Source organism: Myotis nattereri, assembly GCF_964212035.1.
Source record: "Myotis nattereri genome assembly, chromosome: 5".
NCBI classification, from domain to species: Eukaryota; Metazoa; Chordata; class Mammalia; order Chiroptera; family Vespertilionidae; genus Myotis; species Myotis nattereri.
This window is the reverse complement of record NC_138080.1, coordinates 7789099-7813860: the sequence shown is the minus strand read 5'-3', so window position 1 is coordinate 7813860 and position 24762 is coordinate 7789099. Positions and strand designations below refer to the sequence as shown.

The 24762-nt window shown below is 49.5% G+C and overlaps 2 protein-coding genes and 1 pseudogene across 3 annotated transcripts in view; 1 reads left to right on the top strand and 2 right to left on the bottom strand.

Moving 5' to 3' along the window:
• Positions 1-8246: 8246 nt before the first annotated feature.
• On the bottom strand, positions 8247-13235 carry JMJD4 (jumonji domain containing 4). Its single transcript, XM_081093252.1, has 6 exons — positions 12676-13235; positions 12257-12422; positions 10238-10363; positions 9648-9894; positions 8982-9128; positions 8247-8659 (listed from the first exon to the last, which is right to left on the bottom strand). The coding sequence occupies exons 1-6, from the start codon at positions 12938-12940 to the stop codon at positions 8360-8362; spliced, it is 1251 nt and encodes a 416-aa protein (XP_080949378.1). The 5' UTR covers positions 12941-13235; the 3' UTR covers positions 8247-8359.
• A 178-nt stretch (positions 13236-13413) lies between these two features.
• Positions 13414-24762, top strand: part of SNAP47 (synaptosome associated protein 47) — a 93294-nt gene continuing 81945 nt past the window's right edge. The window contains exon 1 of the mRNA XM_081091955.1: positions 13414-13633. The gene's annotated coding sequence lies outside the window, so the exon portion shown is untranslated. The remainder of the gene's footprint in view (positions 13634-24762) is intronic.
• LOC308519327 (beta-1,3-galactosyl-O-glycosyl-glycoprotein beta-1,6-N-acetylglucosaminyltransferase 3-like) lies at positions 21318-23080 on the bottom strand (annotated as a pseudogene). The gene is made up of 2 exons: positions 21827-23080; positions 21318-21345 (listed from the first exon to the last, which is right to left on the bottom strand). The product of its transcript is annotated as a beta-1,3-galactosyl-O-glycosyl-glycoprotein beta-1,6-N-acetylglucosaminyltransferase 3-like (transcript).

Sequence of the window (24762 nt, the reverse complement as noted above, 5' to 3'; positions counted from 1 at the left end):
GCAGGGGATCCCTCGGGGGTGAGGACGACGGGCCCCAACGCGCTAGGGCGTCTGCATGCACGACCCCGGGGACCAGGTTCATTGACGCAGATCCCTTTAATTGAGGAACTACAGGGGTATATATAACATGAGGGGACCAATCAGAGGGAGACACGTTGCTATAGGCGACCAATCAGAGGGAGACACGTTGCTATAGGCGACCAATCAGAGGGAGACACATTGCTATAGGCAACCAATGGCTGAAAGGCTGGGGTACTATGCATGTGGCTCTAGGAGTTAGTTCAGGCGGGCTTTGCTACTTCCTGGTGTGCTGAGGAAGCATGTCATGGTGGAGTGTGCTCACACCATTGCAACAGCCACAGCGCTGAGACATACTTCCTGAGCTCTACTACACAACCAACTGAGCCATATTGGTCAGGGCCCAACTACTTTCTTGAGAGCTTGTTTGGAGGTTCTAGCAGGGAAGTGCAGCTACTCGTATACCCTTGACCCAAGACCGGTCCTCTCCTCGGGGAGGGGTGGGGGGGAAGGTCGTCCTCTTCGACCCAGCGCATAGCTTCGGGAGGGACGCACATGGATCGGTGAGGGAGGAGGGGGACACCCGCCTAGCCAGCCAGATCAGCCGAATCAACCCTGGCGATCAATGGGGTGACAGATGTCGCAGCCAGATCGCCCTCACATCCCCAACTACTTTCTTGATCCTCTTCTCAACTCCAGCTGACTGACTGTTCCTTTGCAGGCCCCAAACCCATGCATTGTTCCAAACAGAAAGTATTCCTCTGTGTGTGGAGGGAGGGGGTTGGGCGGGGGGGAGTGTGCAGAAAGTATAAATAGGGGTTAGTTTAGGGGTTTGAGCTTAGACTTGGGTTTATAGATTAGGGTTAAAATTAAGAGCCAGGGTCAAGGTTAAAGGATTATGGTTAGGGGGTTAGGTTTAGGGTTAAGGGTAAATGGTCAGGGGGTTAGGGATAGAGGGTTAGGTTTAAATTAGGTTTACGGATTATTGTTAGCATAGATTTAGGCTTAGAGTTAGGTTTAGGGTTATGGTTATGGTTAGATTTTAAGTTAGGATTAGTTTTAAGGTGAGAATTTGGGGGTTAGAGTGATGGTGAGGATAAGAGGTTAAGATTAGTGGTAGGGTGAGGGTGAGTGCAAGGGGTTAATGTTAGGGCTAAAGTTAGGTCTAGGGATAGGGTTAAGGGTTAGGGAGAGGGGTTAGGGGTAATGGCGAGGGTAGGGTTGAGGTTTTGTAGGGATAGAACTAGTGTCACACTTCTGGTATCTCAGAATCTCTGCAGAATCCTCAGACCCGATAAGAGTTAACTTCCTTGGTGGCTTTTCATGTGGATAAACCATTGAAAGAGCAATCTGTTTCCTCTGGGCAGCATCACTCACATAGTGACCAACCAAGGGAAAAGTCTCTGTCAATGGGATATGGGTAACCGAGTGGGTGTTAGGTTATATTAGGAGGAGGCATCATTTAGGGTTGAGTAACAGTGCGTGTGAGGAGGGTGTGGAAACAAGGTGCCCATGGATGTGAGAAATGGGTGCTGGGTTATCTGTGGATGATCTGACTGGATCAGTATGTCCTGCTGCTGAACCATTGTTTGGCCAGAATAAACCACCCCCAATATCAGCAAATAAAGGAAGTCCCAGGACGGGCAGGGAACTCTCCAGGCTATTCCTTCAAAGGCTTTCTGCTGAGATTCCAGGGTCACATTCCATCAAATCACTAAGGAGAGGTGCTTTCTCCTGATATCTGTGGCTGCATCTTTGATTCTAGGGACAGGAGTCCTGCACCAGGTCTGTCTCCTGGTCTCACTATTAACATCCAAGGGAATTGTGCATGACTAGGGTTTCAGTGGTGGACTTCAGCCTGGAAATACTTACTTGGATGTGGCACTGGGGTTTCTCTTCAAGGCAAGAGGGTGTTTTATGTCTTTTAAATGTTGCATGGAAAGATGATCACGTTGGTGAACATTCCTCTACCTGAAGCTCCAGAGCTAGTGCCAGCTACATTGCCAGCTCCAACAACAGCTCAAGTGTTAGAGCCATCATCAGCCCCAGAGCTAGAACTATAGCACCAGCTCGACCAGAGCCAAATCTGGCTCTAGTATCACTTCCAGATTTAGAGACAGTACCCATTCCAGAGTTACAGCAAGTTCTAGCATAGGTGGAACCAGCTCCAGCACCAACTCTGCCAACAATTCTAGAGCTAGCCACTTCTAGCACCAGTGCTAGCATGAGCATCAGCTCTAGAACAGCTTCAGAGGCAGAGTCAGCTCTAGCGTCAGCACAAATTCTAAAGCCAAAGCCAGCTTCAGCACCAGCTTCAATGCTACAGCCAGCTCCAGTGCCATATTTAAAGCAGCTCTAGCACCGTCTCTGGAGCTAGAGCCAGCCTCACCATTTTTGCCAGAGCTGAAGTGAACACCAGAGTTAGGGCCAACTTCAGCACCAGCTCTTGCATCAGCTCCGGAGTAAGAGTCAGCTCTGGCACCAACGCTAGAGACAGAGACTGCTATATCACCAACTCCTATGTCAGCTCCAGCTATAGATCTAGAATCATCTCTAAAACTAATTCCAAAGCCAGAGTCAGCACCAATTCTGAGCTAGAATCAAATCCAACACCAATTCTGACACTAGTTCCAAGCTGGAGTCCACACCAGTGCCAGCTTCTCCATCAGGAGGCTCTGGCATGAGCTACAAAGCTAGAGCCAGTGCCAAATCCTGAACTAGAACTAGTCTCAGTACCAATTCTAGCACCTGCACCAGAATTAGGTCCAGCACCAGGTCTACAAACAACCCGAGATAGAGACAGCCCTATCACTACCTCCCAAGCCAGCTGTAGCACCAGCCAGCTCTAACAGCAACTCCAGAGCTCCATCACCAGATCCACAGCTAGGGCCTGCTTTAGCATGCACTCCTGGGCTCTAGTCAGCTCCAGCACCAGATCCAGAGGTAGGATGAGATCCAGCTCTGGCTGTAGTTATTATCATTTTCAGAAGAACAACTTTTGCTTTATTTTTTTTTCTGTTCTCTATTATTCCCCTTCTTTTCTAATATTTTTTAGCTTTACTTTTTTAGTTCACAATGGGCATCTTCTGACTCTTGGCAATTGCCAGCCTCAGGACCACTTCTATAGGGTGTGGCTCATCAGGTAGCTAGACAGAAGTGGCCCTAGCCAGCCAGGCACCTCCCTCCCAACCTGCCCAGCCCAGGCCACTTCCAGACTTGTCTCACCATTAGACCTCTGTTCTGGCTGTGTATGATGCCAGACTGTTGACAGGCTGACCTGGATTCCTAGGGCTCACTTGCTGCTTTGGGTGCCTATTGCTCTGGGAACCAGAGGACTAGCTGTCCCTTTGCAGGTACAGGTGGGTTCCTGTCACCTAGGCCCATAGGCAGCCAGAGCACCCACTAGGTCTGAAGACTGCAGTTCTCATGTCTACATTACCTGCCTGTGAACTTCCCAGGGTCCTGGCCCAGCCTCTCACCTCTCTAGCCTTTGTCAGCACATGGAATTGCAAAGATCCTATCATCAAGTCTCGCCTACCCCTCCTCTGGGAGAGACCCACCCATCACATAAGTGGCTCTTCACCAGGTGAATAGGAGACAGCTAAGTCCCACTGATGTTCTCTGGCTCCCCTGCAAGTGCCAGACACAAAGGATTTTGAGACCACAGGAGGTGGGGTCAGTGGGAAGGGAAGATTTCAGAGGAGGTATGATTGGATTTTTGTATAAAAGGTAAAAAAAAAAAAATCTTATTACAATATTGGTTGTGAAAAGTGAAAGCTACACTTGAGTATTATATTGAAGTACTAGAGGTCCAGTGCACAAAATTAGTGCAGTTGGGGGGGGGGGTGTCTCTTGCCCAGCCTGCACCCTCCAATCTGGGACCCCTCGGGGATGTCTGACAGCCAATTTAGATCCCTGTGGGATCGGGCCTAAACTGGCAGTCAGACATCCCTCACAATCCGGGACTGCTGACTCCTAACCGCTTGCCTGCCCTCCTGGTTACCCCTAAATCGCTTCTGCCTGTCAGCCTGATCCCCCCTAACTGCTCCCCTGATGGCCTGATTAACACCTAACTGCTCCCCTGCCAGCCCAATCGCCTCCAACTGTCCTCCCCTGCCGGCCTGGTAGCCCCAAACTGCCCTCCCCTGCCGACCTGATCTCACCCCCAACTTCCCTCCCCTGCAAGCCTGGTCCCCCCCCCCCCCGCCCCCCCCCCCCACCAACTGCCTTCCCCTGCTGGCCTGGTTGCCCCCAACTGCCCTCCCCTGCTGGCCTGATCTCACCCCCAGTGGCCCTCCTCTGCTGGCCAATTTGGTTCTAATTGGTCAGTTTCTATGCCAGTCAGCGTCAAAAGCTCCGCCTCCTAGGCAGCCATTGGCTCCTCACACTTCACCCAGATTTGGTTCTGATTGGTCGGTTTCTATGCCAGTCAGCGTCTCTGGGCCTATCAATGGGGCCTGATCAGAAAGGTGGGGCTGATCAGCAGCCCTAGTGGAGGCCTGGAGAGAAATGGAGGCACAGCTGCTGGAGAGAAAGAGAGAGGCAAGTGCTGATCAACAGCTGCCACAGAGGCTACGGATTAGACCCTGCTTCTCTCTTCAAGCCTCTCTCCAGGCCTGATTTGCACACCCCTCAGCAGTCAGTGCTGGGTCGCCATGGCAACCCAGCACTGACTGCAGGACTGACTTCCGGTTGGTTGAGCCTCTGGTCATGATGGACCAGGGTTTTTACATATTAGGATGTTTCTACTATAGCCTGGAAGTTGTGGTTTTGCTCTTCATTTCCTGTTAAATCAGACTCATTCCTTGTAAGTTTTGCAGAACCATTCATTTATTTTAGGTGGGAGAAGGGCCAGCTCCCTCCCTGGACCTGAGGCACATGCCCAAGTCCCACTTCCTCAGAGGACGGGTTCATTCCAGTGTTGTGAACCTGGGCAAGGAGCAGAGACAGCCCCTCAGAATTCCTGGGATTAGAGGTTGAAGGTACTTACACAGGCAGAGCTACAGCCCCTGAATTTGGGCGTCTTTAAAAATAGCACTTGTCAGGGCCACTTCCTGCCCCAGAACAGTGGTTGCCTTTCTACACTTTGAGGAAAAAGGGACACTTTCTGCTTCCCTTGCTGAGGTATCTTTTGACTGCCAATTGGGGAACTGTAGTTTTTAAGGTCAAACTGGAATTCATCAGCACTAAATGGGAAAAATTGTAAAATAGATTAAAACATACAATGTAGAAAGGAAAAGGCCAGAGGAAGATTAGCCAAGAAAATGAGGGCAGGCAGGACTCCATCCTGTCCCAAGGGCCCTGCAGTTGGCCTTTCACCTAGATTTGAATCATCCTGGGAGAGAGCCTCTAGCCGCCCACCCCCTCAATTCAGGTACAGTGTTCACTCCCTTCCTGCTCGCCCTGAGGAATGTGCTTCCGTTTTGTCATGGGGGTGTAACCTTTGCAGTGGGGTGGGCTGATAGATGTAGCCTGGTGGGCAGTGGGGAGTGCAAGCAGGACTGATGTCACAAGCAGCAGGACACATCATTACCAATTGAATACTGCAGTGCTTCCAACCCTAGGGAAAGACACCTATCTTGAGCTCACATGAGCACTCTCTGGGGCTTTCCCCAGGATCAGGGCTTAAGGGCTAACAGCAGACTCAGCAGGGAGCTTCTGGGACAGACACAACCTCCAGTCTATCACTTATTTTAAGAGCTCCAGAATATACAGCATGTAAAGGCAGGAGCAGGGTGAAATGTGGGGCAGTTGAGTTATTCCTTCCCCCATGATGGCTACAATTATCCCCTGTGCAGGGCCCAGTGACTGTGCAAGTAGACATAGTAGAGAGCAAAATGGTGCAAGTGACTGTTCAACCAGTGATTGTGAGGTGATTATTGATGGCTTAGTGGAACTCAGATAGTGTAGGACTAATGTGCAAGGAAAGACTGAATTGACATGCATCAGTAGTTGTTGACTTGCAGTGAATGTGCAAGCACTGGTTCACAGTGGTGCAGTATGGGAGCTGGAAAGAGCAGAATGGTGAATAGCGGATGGTAACCAGAAAGTGTTCAGAGTGGCTCTTGCACAGGGAGTGTGCAATAAGATACTGTTTAACAGCACACGGTGGCTGTGAAAAGCGAGTTGTGAGCATTAGAAAAGCAGCTGTTAAATGCCACAGAGGGTGTGCTGGAGGAAAAGTTGGACGGAGTGAGATGCATGCACACAGATTGGTTGTTGAGCTGCACATGGTGAGTGGGTAAAAGTTGACTGTGAATGGCAAACACTGGGTGTGCAAAGTGTGAGGTTGAATGGAGAATGAGACCGTGACTCTTGAGTTACACAGAGTGTGCAGTTATTAAATAGTAGAGAGGGCATGCAAACAGTGGAAGTTGGTTGGTATAGAACAAGTGTGCAATGGGTGGTTGCAGAATTACACAGCGATATGAATAGTTTAGTTACACACTGTGGCAAACCCGTGGCTGAAAAACACCCAGGAGCCCTAGCTGGTTTGGCTCAGTGGATAGAGCGTCGGCCTGCAGATCGAAGGGCCCCAGGTTCGAATCTGGTCAAAAGGACGTAACTTGGTTGCAGGCTTCTTCCCAGCCCAGGCCCTGGCCGGGGCTCATGCAGGAGGTAACCAATCGATGTATTTCTCTCACATCAATATTTCTCTCTCTCTAAAAATCAATGGAAAAATATCCTCGGGTGAGGATTAAAAACAAACAAAACACTCAGGGAATTGTACTGAGGGAGTCAAATGGAAGAGCATGGGTGCAGGCGAGTACACCAAGGGGGGCGTTATTGGATTGCCTGTAGTAACTGTGCAAGGAGACTGCTGAATGTCAGTGTGGGTGTGTTAAGAAGTGGGTGCTGGAGTAAGCAGTGACTGCTGAATCCAAATGAACAAGCAGGGTGATGACACTGGTCACATTTATATGCCAAAGTGGCAAGGCCACAGCACCACTTGGTCAAACACCAGTGTGGATACGCCCTCAAAGGTTTTTAGATGAGATTCATGTTTAACTGAGCAGACTGAGTAAAGCAAATGAACCTGTCATAATGTGGGTGGGCCCTGTCTAATCAGTTGAGGCCTTAAGAGCAAGGACCAAGGTTTATGAAGAAGCAATTTTGCCTCCAGACTACAACACAGAAACTTTGCCGGAGTCCAGCCTTTGGATCCAAGAATATAATGTCAACTCATCTCTGGGGCTCCAGCCTTCTCTGCCGATTCACACTCACCAGCCCCATCTCTTTTCATACAGCTTGGTTCTGCTTCCCTGGAGAGCATTCATACCATCACAGTGGCACACAGGTGTGCAGGGGGTAGCAATTGGATGGTGCAGATAAGCATGCAGAGGTTAAAATGTAGAACAGTGTGTAATAATTGATTTGCTTGGCACAGAAGAGATGTGTAAGTGTTGGGAAATAGATGGAAAGAATGAGTGTGCAGAATGGCGATTGCAACAAGTAGGTGGATGGTGCAGAATGGATGTGCAAGGTGTGGAAGAGGCCTGGGCTCCATCTGGCCTACAGGTAGATCCTCTTACTGCTGGTTGGGAGCAAAGGGCTGTCCCTGAATGAAGTCTCTGAAGGGGAAGGTGTTGCTGCAGCAAGCAAAAGAGAGGCAACAGGTGTTCTGACTTGCCACTTACTGTCAGTAGGGCTGAGTGTCCCCTGAATACAGTGCCTGTGATACCTAGACGGTTGGCCTAGAGCACAGACCAATATGACATCTCTGGCTCAGGACCTTGCCAAGGGGGCCAGGGGCCAGTGGAGGAAAGGAGGGAGCTATTTGAACAGTGCTTCGAATGTGGGATAGACATAGGTCCTGCAGCATGGAGGTGCCTTGGGCCCGGCTCTACCCAACTCCAGGGGGCTTGCTCCAGAGGAATTGGCGTGGACTCTGGGGGGTGTGATGCTACTGTAGAGTGGGCCTGCAAGACAATTCATTACCCTGTGCTGCTGTGGATGGGAAGCCCATCAGCTTGGTGCTGGTCTCTGCGAAGGGCAGGCTAGGGACACCAAGAAAAATCAGCCACATGCTGCTCACACTCCTGAGTCCCCAGCATACCCACAGCCTTGCCACAGGTCCAAGCTACCAACTCTTCACCCACCCTCTCACCAGATCTGAGTCCTCAGTCCTGCTGGGCCTTCCAAGGACAAGGAACCTGGACCCTCTGGGCAGGCACTGAAGTCTGGGATGCCAGGACAGTACCAGACCCTTTAAGAGCAGGAACCATATCTGGGAGGCTACATGCCCCAGCCCACAGAGGATGGAGCTTTATTTCTGAAAGGGACCCTGGCGCAGGGCCTTGAGGGTCCTTGTCAGGCTGCCAACTAACGCTCATGGCACACACTAAAGAGGCTCTGTGGTGGCCAGGGCCTCCTGCAGCTGCTGTAGGAGGTCCTCTGGTTGCGGCAAAAACCTGCTGGTGTCCACTCTCTGGAAGTCGGGGTTGACCACCACAGATGCCAGCACCTCAGCAATCCGGCTGATGTCAAAAATGGTGTGCTGGAGGCCCAGCCCAGAGTCCTCACTGCACTGCAGTTCACCAGGGCCTATCTTCTTCACTAGGAGGAGCCTCCTTTCAGCAATGACCTTGAGGAATTGGTAAAATTCTTCAAAATTAATTCCAGAGCAGGACTTCATGATGACCTGGAGCAGAAAGGAGAGGCCAGTGAGCTACTGCTCACCTGCAACTCCAGGCAAGTTTCTGCTGACAGTGGACAGAGTCCCTGCTGCAAAGGATCCCAAGCCATGGACCAGTTTTTGAGGATGGAGACAGATACCTGGGGGCCAGCCAGTGATGGATTGGTCTGAGCCCTGGTTATCTGCCTCAGCCCCAGATTGACCCTCTTACCAGCAGACCAGGTAGCCACCTCACCCCCCACTGCAGCCTGTCTCTGGTGAGCTCCCGCCAACCTCCCACGCCTTGGCCTCGCCCTGTCCCCAGTCTTGTCCAGGCCAAACACCCCACCTGGCAGTGGTGGTGCCAGTCTGGCATGGTGTCCCTCCACTCGCTGACTTCTTGCTGCACGGCACACAGCTCCTGCTGCAGGAAATGCCACATGTTGGCCAGGTTACAGCCATTGACCCAGTTATGGTTGATGGAGATAGTGTCCTTCTGGAAGAGGCAGATTGCATGCTGTCCCCAAAAGCCCACAGGGGCACTGTTCCCTCCCGCATCCTGAGGCCCTCCCAGCCCTCAGCTGAGAAAGGCTCACCCTCCTATCTCCCAGTGGGTGTCAGCAGGCAAGAGGGAACCAAGTCTGGGACCATCTGAGTCCATAGCTAGTCCAGGTTGAGGCTCCCCAGGGGCTGGACAACCCTACTGTGTGAGGACTAGGGAAGTAATGTGGGAGGGATGGAACCCTTAGCAGTGCTGTGTGGGGTCAACAAGCCTACACATGGGCCCAGCCTCACTATGGCCTGCCTTACCACCCAGAGGGACAACCTGCCAACTGTGGAGTCAGTAGGGACGCCACAGCCCTCTATCCTCAGGAAGCATCAAGAAAAGTCCAAGAGCAGGCTGAGAGGCCCAGTTGAAAGGGGGTCAAGGCCAGCCTGGTAAAACCCCATGGCATCTCTCCCTGCTTGCCTGGACTACCCCTTGGGCACGTGAAGCAGGGTGTACCCACCCTACCAGATTGTGGACTTGATGGTGCCACCCGCTGGGCACAAACACCATCTCGCCTGCCTCCTGCGTGACCTCTAGCACAGGATGCAGGTGGCTATCCAGGAATTCAGGGGCGGTCACATCGTAGGGTAGGCCACCGTGGCAATCCCGCAGGGCTTCTTCTTGCCCTGGTGCGAAGAAGAACCACTTTTTCCTCCCGCAGATGTTGACAGACCAGCTGAAGGAGCGGAAAATGTCGGCATGGAACGGCGACCTGCGAAGAGTCCCTGTTGATGTCTCATGGCCTGGGCATGGGCTTTGGTTCTTCCAAATAGACTGGCCACATTCAGAGGCTCAAGGTCCCCAGCTCTCACACCTATCTGTGAGCCACAGGGGTGAGCCAGACCTTCCCCACTTCAGAATATCCCGCAGGAGGGACACAGGTTCTGAGCAGAGCCACGAAAGAAGGAAATGGGCTTGGAAATGCCAGACCTGGCAGCTGACTCCCTGGCCTGGCCAAGAGCAATCTCACAGAGGCTCTGAGAGTGCCAACATGGCTCAGGAGAGTGATCAGGGACAAGGTGCAGGGCAGTGGGTGGGAGTGGATACACGGTTACCAGGTGCCAGCGGGCCCCATGTAGATGAAACGGTAGTCGTCCACGTCCAGGGTGTCCCAGTACTCGTTGAGCCAGTCGGACGAGAAGTACACGGGCAAGGTGAATAAGCCCTCGGCAGAGGAGTACCTTCAGAGAGCAAGTGGCATGAGGATGCTGCCATCTCCATGCTCCCAAACCCAATGGTCACTGATATGAGGGCCCCTGAGCTGCCTTCAAGGCCAGCACCAACTGCCAGGCTGAGTGGGGCCACCTCATATGACCCAACCCTGGTTCGTCCATCAGATGACCCTAGCTGAGCTCACCCAAATATCTGAACCAGTGTGATAAGTAGATGAGACGGCCGAGGGGTGCTGTGACAGGGTTAGACCACCCATGGAGGTAGCAACCCATGTGCTCTGGGCCCTCCAACACATGGTCCAGGATTTCAGACTGTTGGATTTTAGAGTTCGGTTCTAAATGCATTATTGGAATTACACTGTCTTCTGAACTTGTGGGTCGCTTCGGTGTTTTTACCCATACCATGACCTTGACTTTGCTGAGCAGACACAAGGCCACGGGCCCTGGCACAAGGACTGCCATGAACACCAAGGTCTTTTTCACCCTGAGCCTCTCAAATCCTTACTCCACTGGTGGATCCCACAACCCAACTATAGGCTCTCAAACACAGGAGCATGTTAAACCTGCCCAAGGGAGAATGCCAGGCAGGCTCACACATCATGCTTGGTCAGAGGCCAGGAGGAGAACCCAGTACCACCAAACCACTTGGAGTTCCCCCAACACCACGCCTTGTGCACTCAGACCCCTGCCCATTCACAAACCCTGTTCAGACAGTGCCTCCCATGTCTGCCTAGCTCAGGCCTGCTCTGCTCTCTTCATTTTACTGTTGCCAGAACACTCAGTCAAAACCTAATTTCAAACAAACAATGAAGTTTTTAGTACAAGTGTGCCCCATGCACACTTGGGATATATTTACACCAAAAAACAATAAACAAATAAAAAAAAAAAACCCACTCATTGCTTATCTGAAGCTCAAATCCACACTGCATAAGCATCAGGGCCTATGAGTGCCCGAGGGCCAGGATCAGTGTCTGGTCACACCTTAACCACTGTCTACACAGAAAGTTCCATGCCCAATACAAAGAGCTGTGGCAGGAACACGGAGGACATGCTATGGTGCTGTGGGTGGGGGCTGGCGCTGGCGTGTCTCGCGTACTCTGGCAGTGGTCTTAGAATCACATGAGCCTTAGTTCTAGTCTCATTTTACCTTTGTGAGCCTTAGTTTCCACATCAGCAAACAAGAATTCAATTTGTGCACTCATTCATCCAACATAATTAAACACCTTTGTGCCAGCTAAGGGGAGTCTGATTAGGATGGTTTCTGCTGGTGAAAAGCATGCCCCTGGGTAGGGGAGATGGAAACAAAACCAGAAGACCCCTTAGAAAGTGGTCACAACAGTGAAAGTGAGATGTTTTCAGAGCAGCATCGCTTGAGCTCCCAGGTGGAAGTGTGTAGAAGGGAGCAAAGAAAGTCCTCTTTGGAGAGTTGGTGCTGCTCAGCAGTGATGGAGATTTTAAGCAGGTGGGTCACAGTTCTGCTGGAAAGAGCAGTTGGACCTTAGTGAGCCTAGCAGTGGGGTGCAGGGCTCAGCAGGCAGCCAGTCAGGAGACTGGCAGCACAACAGGCTGGACCTAGAGAAAGAGGGCTGGAAAGGGAGGCTGATTCCAGGGGGCATCTGAGCAGAGGAAGGCAGGCTGGGTGCTGCCAGCTAGATGGAAGTGCTGAGCAAATGTGACAAAGATGTAATTACCAGAGCCCACCTGCACCTCCACCAATCCCGCTTCTCCACAGCAGCCAACTGCGTGCATACCATGATTTGGCCACACAGTGCTGCAGAGCTGGATTTTTTTTAATACGGATTAAAATTCCTAACTGGGGAAAAGAGGAGATCCCCTGTGTGCAGCCAGGACTCACTCAAGCCTGGAAAAAGCAGTGCCGTGGCCATTGCGCCACACCTTTACCTGCACAGGTGCCAGTCTTTGAGGTAGAGACAGCCCCGAGGAGAGGAGTAGTCTCTCTGGATGAACTCTTTCCAGTAGCTGATGTAATCTTTGAGGGGCATGTGTTCTTTAGGGTTCGAGTTGTATTCCTGGATCCCGCAGTTTGCCACAGGTACAACTACATCTCCTGAAAAGGGAGGGTCAGGCACATACTTTTCTGAGTCCTCCAGCTTCTTCGTTCTCTGATCCTGCCCACCCTCCAACTCACTGCTTATACCGTCTCCGCATGAATTCCTTTGGGAACCCACTCATGCCTTCTCCCCAAACCCTCGGTGGCTACCCTCATTTGCGGCCCTTGTAATATGACTAAGGGAATCTGGCAGGAGGAGGATAAGAGGACCCTGCTCTAGCCCTGTGCTTGCGTTCGCCCTCAGTCCTACCATAATTCTGAAGCAGGTAATCGAAGTCGGGCTTCCCACTGGGTGTCACCCAGTGCTTCCTGCTGCCCCAGTCCTCGGTGAAGGCGCTGGAGAAAACACAGGGAACGTTGGGGAGCAGGTAACTCTTGAAGAAGTCCGTGTAGGAAAAGGAGTCGGGCTTCTCGATAAAGTCCACGCGGTCCGGGGTCGGGCAGACCTTGCTGGGGAGACGCCCCCGGAGGCCTCGGAAATGGCTTTCGGCGAACACGCGCGTCTCCCTGTCCATGCCAGGCCAGGCGCTGCATCCATGGGGTGCGGGGCTGCTGAGGGCGGAGGGAGCGGCTCAGGAGGGAATAAAGGGTTCTATCGGGGGATGGAGAAGTTTCGGGCGGGGAGGGTCTGGAGGGGAGGAGAGGGTCTACCGAGAGCTGAGGGGCTGGGGGGGGGGGGGTCCGGGGCCGGGCAGCTTCGGAGGACTGAATGCCAATGCCAGTGCCAGTGCCGCCGCCGCCGCCGCCGCCGCCGCCGCCGGGAGACGGCGGAAGCCAGAAGCCGGCCTCGGGACTCCCACCGCCAGGCACGTTAACCTGGGAGGTGAAAGGAAGTACTTCTTAAAACTACTTCCGCGCAGACGCCTTGGGTACCCGCGCGCTGGCGGGAACGAGATCGCGAGGCACACACCAGCGCCAGAGGAACCAAGACGCCCAGACAGAGTTCCTGCCGGAGCAGGTGCCGCGGAGCGCCGGGCCCTGAGCGCATGCGCACAACGCGGCGGCCCTCCCCGGTGCCGGTACGGCGGCCTGGGACGCCCCTCTCAAACACCCGACCGAGCTCCGGTCCACGCCGCGCCTGAGCTTTTTCAAACGGCGCCCGGGATCCCGTGTCTCGTCATCTTCGCGCCTCAAGACTCAGGAGCGCGTCGTCCCTAGTCTATCTGGCAGTGAGGACCCCTCCTCTTTCCAGTGCCCCAGGGACTGCGGTAGGTGATGGGTTCTGGGCCGGGCTGAGAAAGGGACAGAAGGGCCAAAGGTGGGGTACTGGGGGGATAGTGAAGGACTAAGGGGATGATGGGGGACCTGGAGAGCACGGTGGGGACGCAAGGGGAATAAGAGGGCCTAGGACTAGGGAGATTGTGGGAATCTAGAGGAGATAATGGGGGCGTATGGTGCTGGTGGAAACCTGGAGGGAATAATGAAGGGCCCTAGACGCTAGGTCAAGGAGGACTCTAGGAGCCTAGAGGAACCAGGGGGACCTGGAGGGGATGATGGGAGCCTAGGGGGGATGGCGGAGACCTGAAGGATGGGGGAGGGGGGTTGGAGAGAGAGCGGGGACTTGGAGGGGTTGGTAGTTGCCTGGAAGATGCTAGGAGGGATTGTGGAGTAATAGGAAGACTTGAAAAGAGGGTGTGGTGATCAAGGATGGGGATTTGAGCTTGCATATCCCACAGGCCTAAAATGGAGGGACATGAGTGGAAAGGTGGTGGGGGTGACATGTCACGTCTCAACATATGGGAGAAATCAGTGTCCTACCCTCACAAACCTACCCACCTCAGCATGGAAAGAAAGAAACCAGACTCGTTACTGTGTGAACTTGTCAGATTGAATATACGTATGTGGAGCGTCAGCAAGAGAGAACAGAGTTGGGCACTTCACACATCTCCAACATAGTAAGGCAGAAGAAAAAGCAAACAAGACCTCTCCCATTTCCTGGAGGGAAAGATGCATCCTCCCTCCCCCTCCTGCTCCCTTCCTCCTCCCCTCCCCTCTCCCTCCCCTCCTCTCCTGCTTCCTTCCCCCCTTCCCCTTTCCCTTTCTCCCCTTCCCCTCCCTCTCCTCCTTCCCCTCCACTTCCTCCCCTTCCCCTTTCCTCTTCCTTTCTACTTTCTTTAAAAAGCAATGGAAAAAATATCCTTGGGTGAGGATTAACAACAACAAAAAAGAACATGGGAGAGATGGGACTGGGGGTGGATATTGTGTGGCAAGTGGAGCAGTGGAAGGTGTGTGATCTGTGTCCCATCTGCCTGTGTGCTTAAGGTGTGGCATTCTTCATTGGGCTGGTTAGTTTAGGGCAGACAGTGAGAACACAAGGGGAAGGCTAAATGGAGAATAAGAGTCACCCATAATCCCATCCAGAGATGAGCATGTTTTCCGTTTTGATGTAGAGCTATCATTCCAGATATGTGTTCATTCATTTATTCATTCCTCTGTATTCTCTTCCTCCCTGCACACTCACCCAGTTGTGGATCATGGGGGGCAGCGGGGCAAAGTATTCACAAGTATGCTAGTATAAAGATTTGGGAAATATGGGTCAGTTTTCCCCATGGGAGAAATGAAATTCAGTTGGGTATTGCCTGGGAGGAATCCAGCTCCTGAAGGTGTGTGGTTGAGAGTAAATTTCCTAAGAAAGGGGAGGCTTTGGGCCAGTAGGTCCACATGCTCCCCAAGGTTGTCCCTCAAGGGTAAGAGATAGGCCCTTTTTTGAGCATTGGCTGTTCCAGGCATTTGTGTTGTATTTCGCTTAGCCCACACGGTGACCTAGCACGAGCAGTGTCAACACCACTGTACACACAAGTCTCTGACAGAACCAGTGAGAGCAGGTCTGTGTCCCTCAAAGGCCACTAGACGGCAGCCTTAGCATCACCTGGAACTGGTGAGAAATGTACATGCTTGGGCCCCACTCAGACATACTGTGGTCACATCCTGGGGAGTCACATCCCTCGGGTTGGGTACTTCCCTGTGAAACACCCCTCAGAGGGTCAGCAAGAAAACAGCAGGAGGGAGTTTAAAAGTAAGCACTTTGTAGTGCTTACTTTTGTAGGAAATGCAGTGGGAATTACATAAAGTCCTATTTACTCTGAGGAGCTAGTAAGATGGGGCACACCCTGTGAATACACCATGCTGCTACAGTAAAACATCCAAATAGCACTTGGAACCTCCCAGGTTGAAAGTGGGTGCCTCTGAGGAGCAGGAGATGAAGGTAATGGAAAAGGCTGGCCATGGCACCTGGAGACACTGCTCCCACTGTTCTGACTCTAAGCCTTCTTGTGGTCAGGAGTTATTGGAAGGTGTGTAAAATGTTGCTGGTTCTGTTACTCTGGAAATTAACTAAAAATAGGTGTTTACTTGATACTTTTTCACTGTAGGCACAGTTCTGATGCAAGAACTGAAAGAGATGTTATACTAAGTACCGTGTATCATAAGTGTGGTCCAGTAACCTAGAGCGTCATTCTGCCGATGAGCTCCAAACATCCTTGGGAGCCTTGTCATGACCTTCCCTTCCCATTTCAGCTCTATTTTCAGGGTTCATGCAAGTCTGTAAGTCTTTCACTAGAAGATGTAGGTTCTAGATTACAGCGGGTGAGGACCAAGTAAGGACTCCAGAACTCAGCATATATTGGACCTGCATCAGCACATAAAGGAGGAAAGCAGTCCACAGTGGACAGTTGATGTTTCCACATGGCATGGGATTCACTTAGCACAGTGCTGACGAACCTATGACACGCGTGTCAGAGGTGACACGCAAACTCATTTTTTTGGTTGATTTTTCTTTGTTAAATGGCATTTAAATATATAAAATAAATATCAAAAATATAAATCTTTGTTTTACTATGGTTGCAAATATCAAAAAATTTCTATATGTGACACGGCACCAGAGTTAAGTTAGGGTTTTTCAAAATGCTGACATGCCGAGCTTAAAGGTTCGCCATCACTGACTTAGCAGATACTTTCTGGGTGCCTGGATGTGCTGGCACTGTGCACAAGGCAATCTCCTCATGATTGCTTCTCCAGTATGTAGACTCAGTTGCCCCTCATGTGAGCACATTTATAGGCTCTTAGGAGTTGTGGTGAGTGCTGTGGTTGATGAGGGCTCCATAATGAGGCTCCATTTTGGGAGAGATGATGTCACTGGGGCAAAGGCCATTCAGTGTTCCGGAGCAGCAGGTTCAGGGTTGACCAGGGCTGTGAGCATGCTGCTGTGATGGAGGCCTGAGATACTTGGCCCCCAACATTTGTCAGACATGAAAACACTGAAAACCATGGTGACACTGATGTCATAGTCAACCCCTAATTCTGAAAGTAGAAACCTTTGGCATTTTTCACAATCTAGCAGGTTGTGTGCATGGTAGGTATATTGGTCATAACTGGCTGGGGCCTGTGGCACCTGCGTCCTGTCCTGTGAGAGGTCAGTCCCACGCAGCAATGTTCGGCATTTTGTCTGTGCTTGTCTCAGAATACCCAGATGAGTGCCCCTCTCACTAGGGAGAAAGGGCTGATGAAGATGCAGGTGCCTTAAGGTTCCCTGTCTCCTGCTTGAGCCGTTGGCATAGAGGAAAGGCAAGACCTTGCTCCCACGATGAGCTTCTGCAAGGTCCAGCGTGTGTGGAGAGCTCATAGGTCAGGCCCTTCAAGAAGATAACACTGTCCTCTCTTCAGAGGTCAGGAGTCAGACAGCTGAGGAACTCCTTGCTGACTTGCCAGTGACATAAGAGCATGGACTTTCTGGCTCCTTCAGAGTCTCGTGGGATGAGAGTGTGAGGCTGTTGTTGCCTGCATTTTTATTTTATCTTTTCACCCATTTTTTTCTTTTTAAATCTTTACTGTTGAGAGTATTACAGATGTTCCCATTTTTCTTCCCCATTCCCCCCCCCCCCCCCCGCGCCACCCCCCCCTCCCCTCCCGTTCCTATCCCGCCCTGCCCCAGGCCTTTACCACCCTTTTGTCTGTGTCCATAGGTAAGATCTTCGGTTAATCTCTTCCTGCCCCCTACCCCCTTCCCTCTGAGATTTGTCAGTCTGTTCCATATTTTCATGCCTATGATTCTATTTTATTCACCAGTTTATTTTGTTCATTAGATTTCTTGTTGGTTTATTTTGATTTTCAGATTTAATTGTTGATAGATATGTATTTATTGCCATTTTATAGTTCATATTTTTTATTTTCTTCCTCCTCCTCCTCCTCCTCCTCTTCTTCAAAAATACCCTTCGCCGAAACCGGTTTGGCTCAGTGGATAGAGCGTCAGCCTGCGGACTGAAAGGTCCCAGGTTCGATTCCAGTCAAGGGCATGTACCTGGGTTGCGGGCACATCCCCAGTAGGAGATGTGCAGGAGGCAGCTGATCGATGTTTCTCTCTCATCGATGTTTCTAACTCTCTATCTCCCTCCCTTCCTCTCTGTAAAAAAATCAATAAAATATATTTAAAAAAAAAATACCCTTCAACATTTCATGTAATACTGGTTTGATGGTGATGAACTCCTTTAGCTTTTTCTTGTATGTGAAGCTCTTTATCTGACCTTCAATTCTCAATGATAGCTTTGCTGGGTAAAGTAATCTTGGTTGTAGGTCTTTACTATTCATTACCTTGAATATTTCTTGCCACTCCCTTTTGGCCTGCAAAGTTTCTGTTGAGAAATCAGTTGATAGCTGTATGGATGCTCCCTTGTAGGTAATGGACTGTTTTTCTTTTGCTGCTTTAAAGATACTCTCTTTGTCTTTAACCCTTGGCATTTTAATCTGATGTGTCTTTGTGTGGGCCTCTCTGGGTTCCTCCTATTTGGGACTGTCTGCACTTCCTGGACTTATAAGTCTATTTCTTTCACTAGGTAGGGGAAGTTTTCTGTCATTCTTTCTTCAAGTAGGTTTTCAGTATCTTACTCTTTCTCTTCTCTTTCTGGAACCCCCATAATGCAAATTTTGGTATGTTTGAAGTTGTCCCAGAGGTTCCTTACACTCTCTTCATATTTTTTTAATTCATTTTTCTTTTTGTTCTTCTGATTAAGTGTTTTTTGCTTCCTCATATTCCAAATCATTGATTTGATTCTCAGAATCCTTTCCTCTGTTGTTGAATCCCTGTAAATTATTCTTTATTTCAGTTAGTGCATTGGTCGGCAAACTGCGGCTCGCGAGCCACATGCGGCTCTTTGGCCCCGTGGCATGGGCCACGGAGTTTCAATCGCATTGTACGTGCGTGCCCGCACTTGGTATTTTGTGGAAGAGCCACACTCAAGGGGCCAGTTTGCTGACCACTGAGTTAGTGTATGCTTAATTTCTGACTGGTCCTTTTTCATGTCTTTGACATTCTCACTAAGATCCTTGAAAGTCTCACTAAGTCCCTGGAAGCTTTCTTTGAGTCCCTTAAAGCTTTCATTAAGATCCTTGAGTAACCTTATAACCATTGTTTGGAACTCTGTATCCATTAGTTTGTATGCTTCCAATTCTTTCATTTGGAACATGTTTCTTTGTCTCCGAATTTTGGCTGTTCCCCTGTGTTTGTTTCTATGTATTTGGCAGAGCTGCAATGTCTCTTAGAATTCTTAGGCTTAGAGCGGCTTTGGGTATTAGGTGTCCTGTAGGGCCCAGTGACTCAGCCTTCCCAGTCACCTGAGCTGGGCACTCTAGGTGTACCCCTATGTGGGCTGTGTGCATAGTTTTGATTGCTGTTGATGTCACTGGGAGGAGTTGACCTCCAGGCCAGTTGGCTGTGAGGACCAGCTGCAACCACAGTGGGAGAGCTGCTGCACAGGAGACACCCCAGTGGAGCAAGACTTGCTTCAGTGGGGCTTTGGTGCTCACTGAGTCAGCCCCTTTATTGCTTGTGGATGTGTAGAGTTGTAATCTGTTATGGTCTGAAGCTGTCCACTGGCTCTAGGTCCTCCAGAGATGTGCAAAGTCAGCCACTGCCTGGGGCTACCCAGCAGGAGCTACAGAGAGATCCACAGACTGCTACTATTTGTATTGGGCACTTCTGATGCCCAGGTGAGGCCTAGCTGTGAAGCAAGGCAGACTTGCGCTAGTGCTGGGTCTTGGGCCTTTTATTGGGGCACACTGATGCCAGTTGCAGTTTGTTTGAGAGATTTTAGCAAAGTCTGAAGCCTGAGCCAGACAGACCATTCATATGGAAAAACAGTTTGGGTGGGGCTGCAAATTGGTTAGGGTGGGGTCTCAGGGAATCATCAGGGTTCAGCAAACAGTGTGAGTCATGCTGATGGAAACTCAGATATGGCTGCCAGCCATCTCTGCAATGGGGGAGGACCCAGCACAGGAACAATGACCCCTGGAAGCACCCCCATCTGGAAGAAAGCCACCCCTGAATTCCTGCCCTGATGCCAGACAATACAGTTACTCCCCTTATTTTTTTGGGTCTCCCAAAGCCTCCCAGCGCTGGAGCTCAGAGAGATCAAGTCTAAGTAAGTTTGTGTGTCAGCCTCTTAAAAGAACACCTGGTTCTCCAGCAGCCTCCGTATCACTCAGCCTGAAGTTACTGGGACTTCTCTTCCCAGCTCTGGAACCTTGGGTTCCGGTGTGCAGCTGGGATCCCCTGCTTCTCACCTGTGGCCTTTGCAGAGATGATCTCCCTCCAGATTAAAAAAACAGCACATGTTGGTGTCAGACCAGCCTGTTCTGCGTCTCTGCTCCTCTTTCGGTCTTGATGTGCTTTCTTCTTTACTTCTCTAGTTGTAGAACTTACATTCATCCAGCTTTCAGGTGGTTCTGAATGATGGTTCTGTATTTTAGTTGTAATTTTGATGTGATTGTGGGAGGCGGAGAGTACAGGCATTTACCTATGCCACCATCTTGGTTCTCCCTGTCATGGCCTGCATTTTTTTTTCAAATTACACAAATTAATTTGTGTTTAAATCACTTTTCCAAAGCATATTGTATGCAGAAGATCAACTGTACAATATACAAGATATACTTCTTTTTATGTAGTATCCCCTTTCCATCACAGAAGAGTATTTCTAATAGCCAATAGCCAGTTGTCATAATACTCTGACAATTATTTCTGGAGCTTCAGAGATCGTCGTTTCACTGCGTAACATTTTGGGGGAGTGGTGGCAAACACACACACACACACATAATTGTCTCCCCACGAGGAAATGTATAAGCCAGAGAACCACAAATAGTGACTCTTCCATGCACATACTTAAAAGAGTTTTCACTCAAAAGGCCTACTAGTAAATGTGAAATAACCTGATTTTCTGGTTTAGCTAAACAGTCGTAGTTTATTCTTGTTTCCCCACATAATTTTAATAGTATAGCCGCCCGCCCTCCTGTAAAAGTGTTCCACTTTGGACAAAAAATTATATGGTAATCTTAGCTAAACTAGCTATTATCTTTGTTATAGAACGTTAAGCTTTGGCTGTGAAGCCAACTAAATTAGGGTTGTAATTTCACCATAAAGATACAGTGGTCAGATTGGTTAAATCACCCTGCCTTTTCCCATACAGAAGAGTCACGAATCTGGCAATGTAAACAACATGAGGGGGGCTTTCAACAATGAAAGCATCAGCTCTGTACCTCTATATTTTTTTGAAATTGCTATTTATACAGCCTGCCATGATCATTTTGGAATAATGGGGAGTCTCTGGCTAGCCACGAGGGATTTTAAATGCCATCAATAGTCATGAAAAAAAGTATCACACTTTTGTCTTATTTCTGGCTTCCCAAACAGAAAGCGGAGGGAGAAGTTTGAATTAGGAGCTATATATTTTTAAGTTAATAGTACAGGAGAAGGCCCTCTTTTCATTAAACTCCCCTCCCCACTACCAGGCCTAGAATTATTAGGAATGGCATCTCCACAGAATGGAAAAGCTGTACACCAAGCATTCAACTAAAGTCCAGGGTCCCCTGTCACACTTCCCTCCCAGGCTCTCCCAAATAGCTAGCTCACTCTATGAGAAAATCAGTGGAGAGGCTACTGGGAATGGGGAGAGCTAAGTCAGTGTTCATCCGGGATAGCAATTTGCAAAGCAACAGATCTACTTACCCACACTCCAGTAGCAGCCCCCTAACCCTGCGGGATGCCATGGATTCCAGAGACCTGGTCTCCCACTCACACTGTCCCAGAACATTCTGGGCATGTTTGCACATGTTCTTGCCCTGCATTTCAATCTGAGGTAGCAGTTCTCTCAGTGTATCTGAGTTCAGTCTGTAGATGGCCTTATCCCGTAAGTATTCTTCTAAGCCAGAGGTTCTCAGCCTGTGGGTTGCGACCCCTTTGGCAGTCGAATGACTCTTTCACAGGGGTCGCCTAAGACTGTCCTGCATATCAGATATTTACATTACGATTCATAACAGTAGCAACATTACAGTTATGAAGTAGCAATGAAAATAATTTTATGGTTGGGTCACAACATGAGGAACTATATTTAAAGGGCCAGAAGGTTGAGAACCACTGTTCTAAGCACTGAAGAACATTATTATCCTTTAGGTTAAACTTGTTGGTCAACAGGTGATGGTTCTGAAGAATCCAGTGAAAGTCCCCAACGCCATAAATACAGATAGACTGCTGGTGGGTTCCAGAGCAAGGTGCATAAGGTGCCCCCATGCTGATGTCTCTTTTATGGCCCTGACACTTTACCAGCCTGACAGTGGCAGCTGTGTCTGACATGTGAAACTTGGGGTGGTAGGGAACAGAGCCAGGCATCCATGGGGCACGCTGAAGCATGGCCCAGAGGTGTTCATCAGGGCTATAGGTATCTTGCCCACTCAATCAGTTGCCGGGCTTTGGGGTTCTTGAAGACCTGCTGGACAAAGCCTCAAGAAGCCACAATGTAGGCATTCCCCATGAAATAGGTAAATTATTAGGTGGAGGGTCCTTCATCTTGTTAGTTATGTATATTGTGTCTGTTACCTCATAGTGATATTTTGTACTCAGTAGGTATCTCGGACTCCATACTGTTCTTCCCATTCAACGTCTTGAGGGCCAGGACCATATCGGCATTGGTCTTTATAGGAAAGTCTGTTCCGCATGTATTCAGGAAGTATTTCCATAGCATTGAGCTCTGGAGCAAGTCTTCCATACAGTTCAGGTCTGCCTGTACCCTGGAGCAGGAGGCATAAACCACCCGAACCAACTTACTGGCCATGAAGACATTTGGGAAGCATGAAATAATTGCCCTGAATGCCTCTTCGAAAGTTTCTGGGGACTTCTCATCCACGTGAACACAATATATGTTCTGAGGAGTATACACAGCTCTCAGCAGCCTTTCAAAGTTTTCAGTCTTCTTGTGGACCACCATAGAGTGTGCAGTAGGGAAGTTTCACTCTTCTTTGCTGAGTGGGTACAGTATGAACTTCCTTTTGGCTTTAAAGTACTCACCGTCTCTGGCCATGTTGATGCAGTCAGTGTCTATAAAAGGCTCCCACTTCTTAACTTCCAGCCTGTCCAGAAGAGCCTCAATCATTGCTTCCTTGTCCTCTTGGATGATTCTAGAAGAGTTGATGGATCTCCTTGCTGTCAACTGCAGGGACTTGTACAAGATGTCTCTATAGTGCTTTGCTTCGAAAGTCTGTGGACTCCAGATCCAGGGAATCAAAGTCACATTTCAATCTGAGAGAGAATCTCAGAGCAACAATGGCCAACAGCAAATAGAGCCCAGGGCCCACAGGTTAGGCTGCCGACAGAGTTTCTTCCTCCACCAAATCATCTTTATGGTATGGGAGATCAGTAGAGTTTGGGCACAGGGAAGGAAGAGGAGATTGGAATCCTTTAATAGCTTCTTTCCTATTTAGGGTAGATCTCTTGCCATGGTTTGTTTCTGTTTCCCAGTGAAGATTGGTTGGGTTCCATGGAAGCAGATGTGAAAACCATATCCCTTGGTCTTCTTTTAACCCTCCAAAATATACTTTCTGATATTCACAGGGCGTCCAAGAAACTGTCTCGGGCTCCTTAATTTTGGGTCACTGGTTTGCTGTAAAAAGGATATAATTCAGAACAGCTAGATGGAAGAGATGCACAGGGAAAGGTATGTGGGAAGGGGCCCAAAGTTTCCATGCCTGATCCAGGTGCGCCACTCTCCACGCATCTCCAGAAGTTCATGAACCCGGAAGCTCTTGTAGCCCCATCCTCTTGGGCGTTTATAGAAACTTCATTACGTTGTCACGATGGATAAATCACCAGCCTTTTTCCATTGCCTGCATTTTTAGTGTTGTGATTTTCCTTGGTCTGGCATTAATTGTCATCCTGGCTAAGAAGACAGATTCTTGGGTTTGTCTCTTTGGGCAAATTTCTGACCCTGCCAGCCTCAGGTCCTTCTCTGTGGCCTGGGTGGTGATGCTTATCAATGCGAAAAGGTGCACTGGACCTGCTGCTTTCTGCTCCAGTTGTACCACATTCTTCAAGTAGAAGGCTTGCCTTCCCTATCGTCTTAATCCACAGCAGCCTGTTCTAGGATTACCACATATTATCTTTGTTCTTTAGTCCAAGTATGTGAAGTCTTACTGTTTCTTATTTGTAAGTGTTATGTCTCCTTACCTGTATTACTCTGGTGTCTGAACTGTACTGTATCTCCTTAAATATCCAGATCCTAAGGCTGATTCTTTCTCAGAATTGACACTTGTGCAAAACACTTGATGTTAGTACTCTTGAGTGAGTATTGACCAGCCTCTCAGTGGACTTCAGAGCTTCTGCCATGACATGCTATGCACATTCATCTATGAAATGTGAGTTGGGCAGATGGTTTCTGTGATCCCGCCAGCCCTGATATCTATATAGATAGTACTTCTGAGTACCATGTTTTATTTTGCAATGATGACAGAGTTCTCACACTTAATATGGCAGATCTTCTTTAGGCTTGTCTTAATTTCAGGTATTAGTGATTAGCCCAGCTGATGATCTGTACCGATGAGTACCAGGAGCTGGTTGGCATGTGTGCATCTGAGATGAGTAGGCCTGCCCTTCCTGTGGTGATGAAGAGAAGTTCCAGGATGCACTAGTGAAGTACTTGAGTTGGATTAACATAGAAGTTAAATTTATTTGTTCTGTGGTGGGATCGAGTTGTCTTGCTTTAATTTAACCTGGCACCTTAACTTTGTGTTCACTGGGCACATTTTTCCATCTTTTCTTTCTTCATCATCATGTTTGTGTGTGTCTGTTTTTGTGGCTAGGTGCTGTCTGTAGCCAACTCTGATCAGATAGTAAAAACCAGTTAGGCCAAATGGCAGATTTTGGATGAGACATTCTAGCAGTCATATAAGAAATAAAAAAAAAGAGTCCAGAGGAAGCTATAGACTTTTCCCACTTCTAAACGATGAGCAGAGTTAGTTCTAGATATTTTGTATGATTAAATACGATCATAATGTCACATGTAGCGTATAGGAGCCAGGTGCT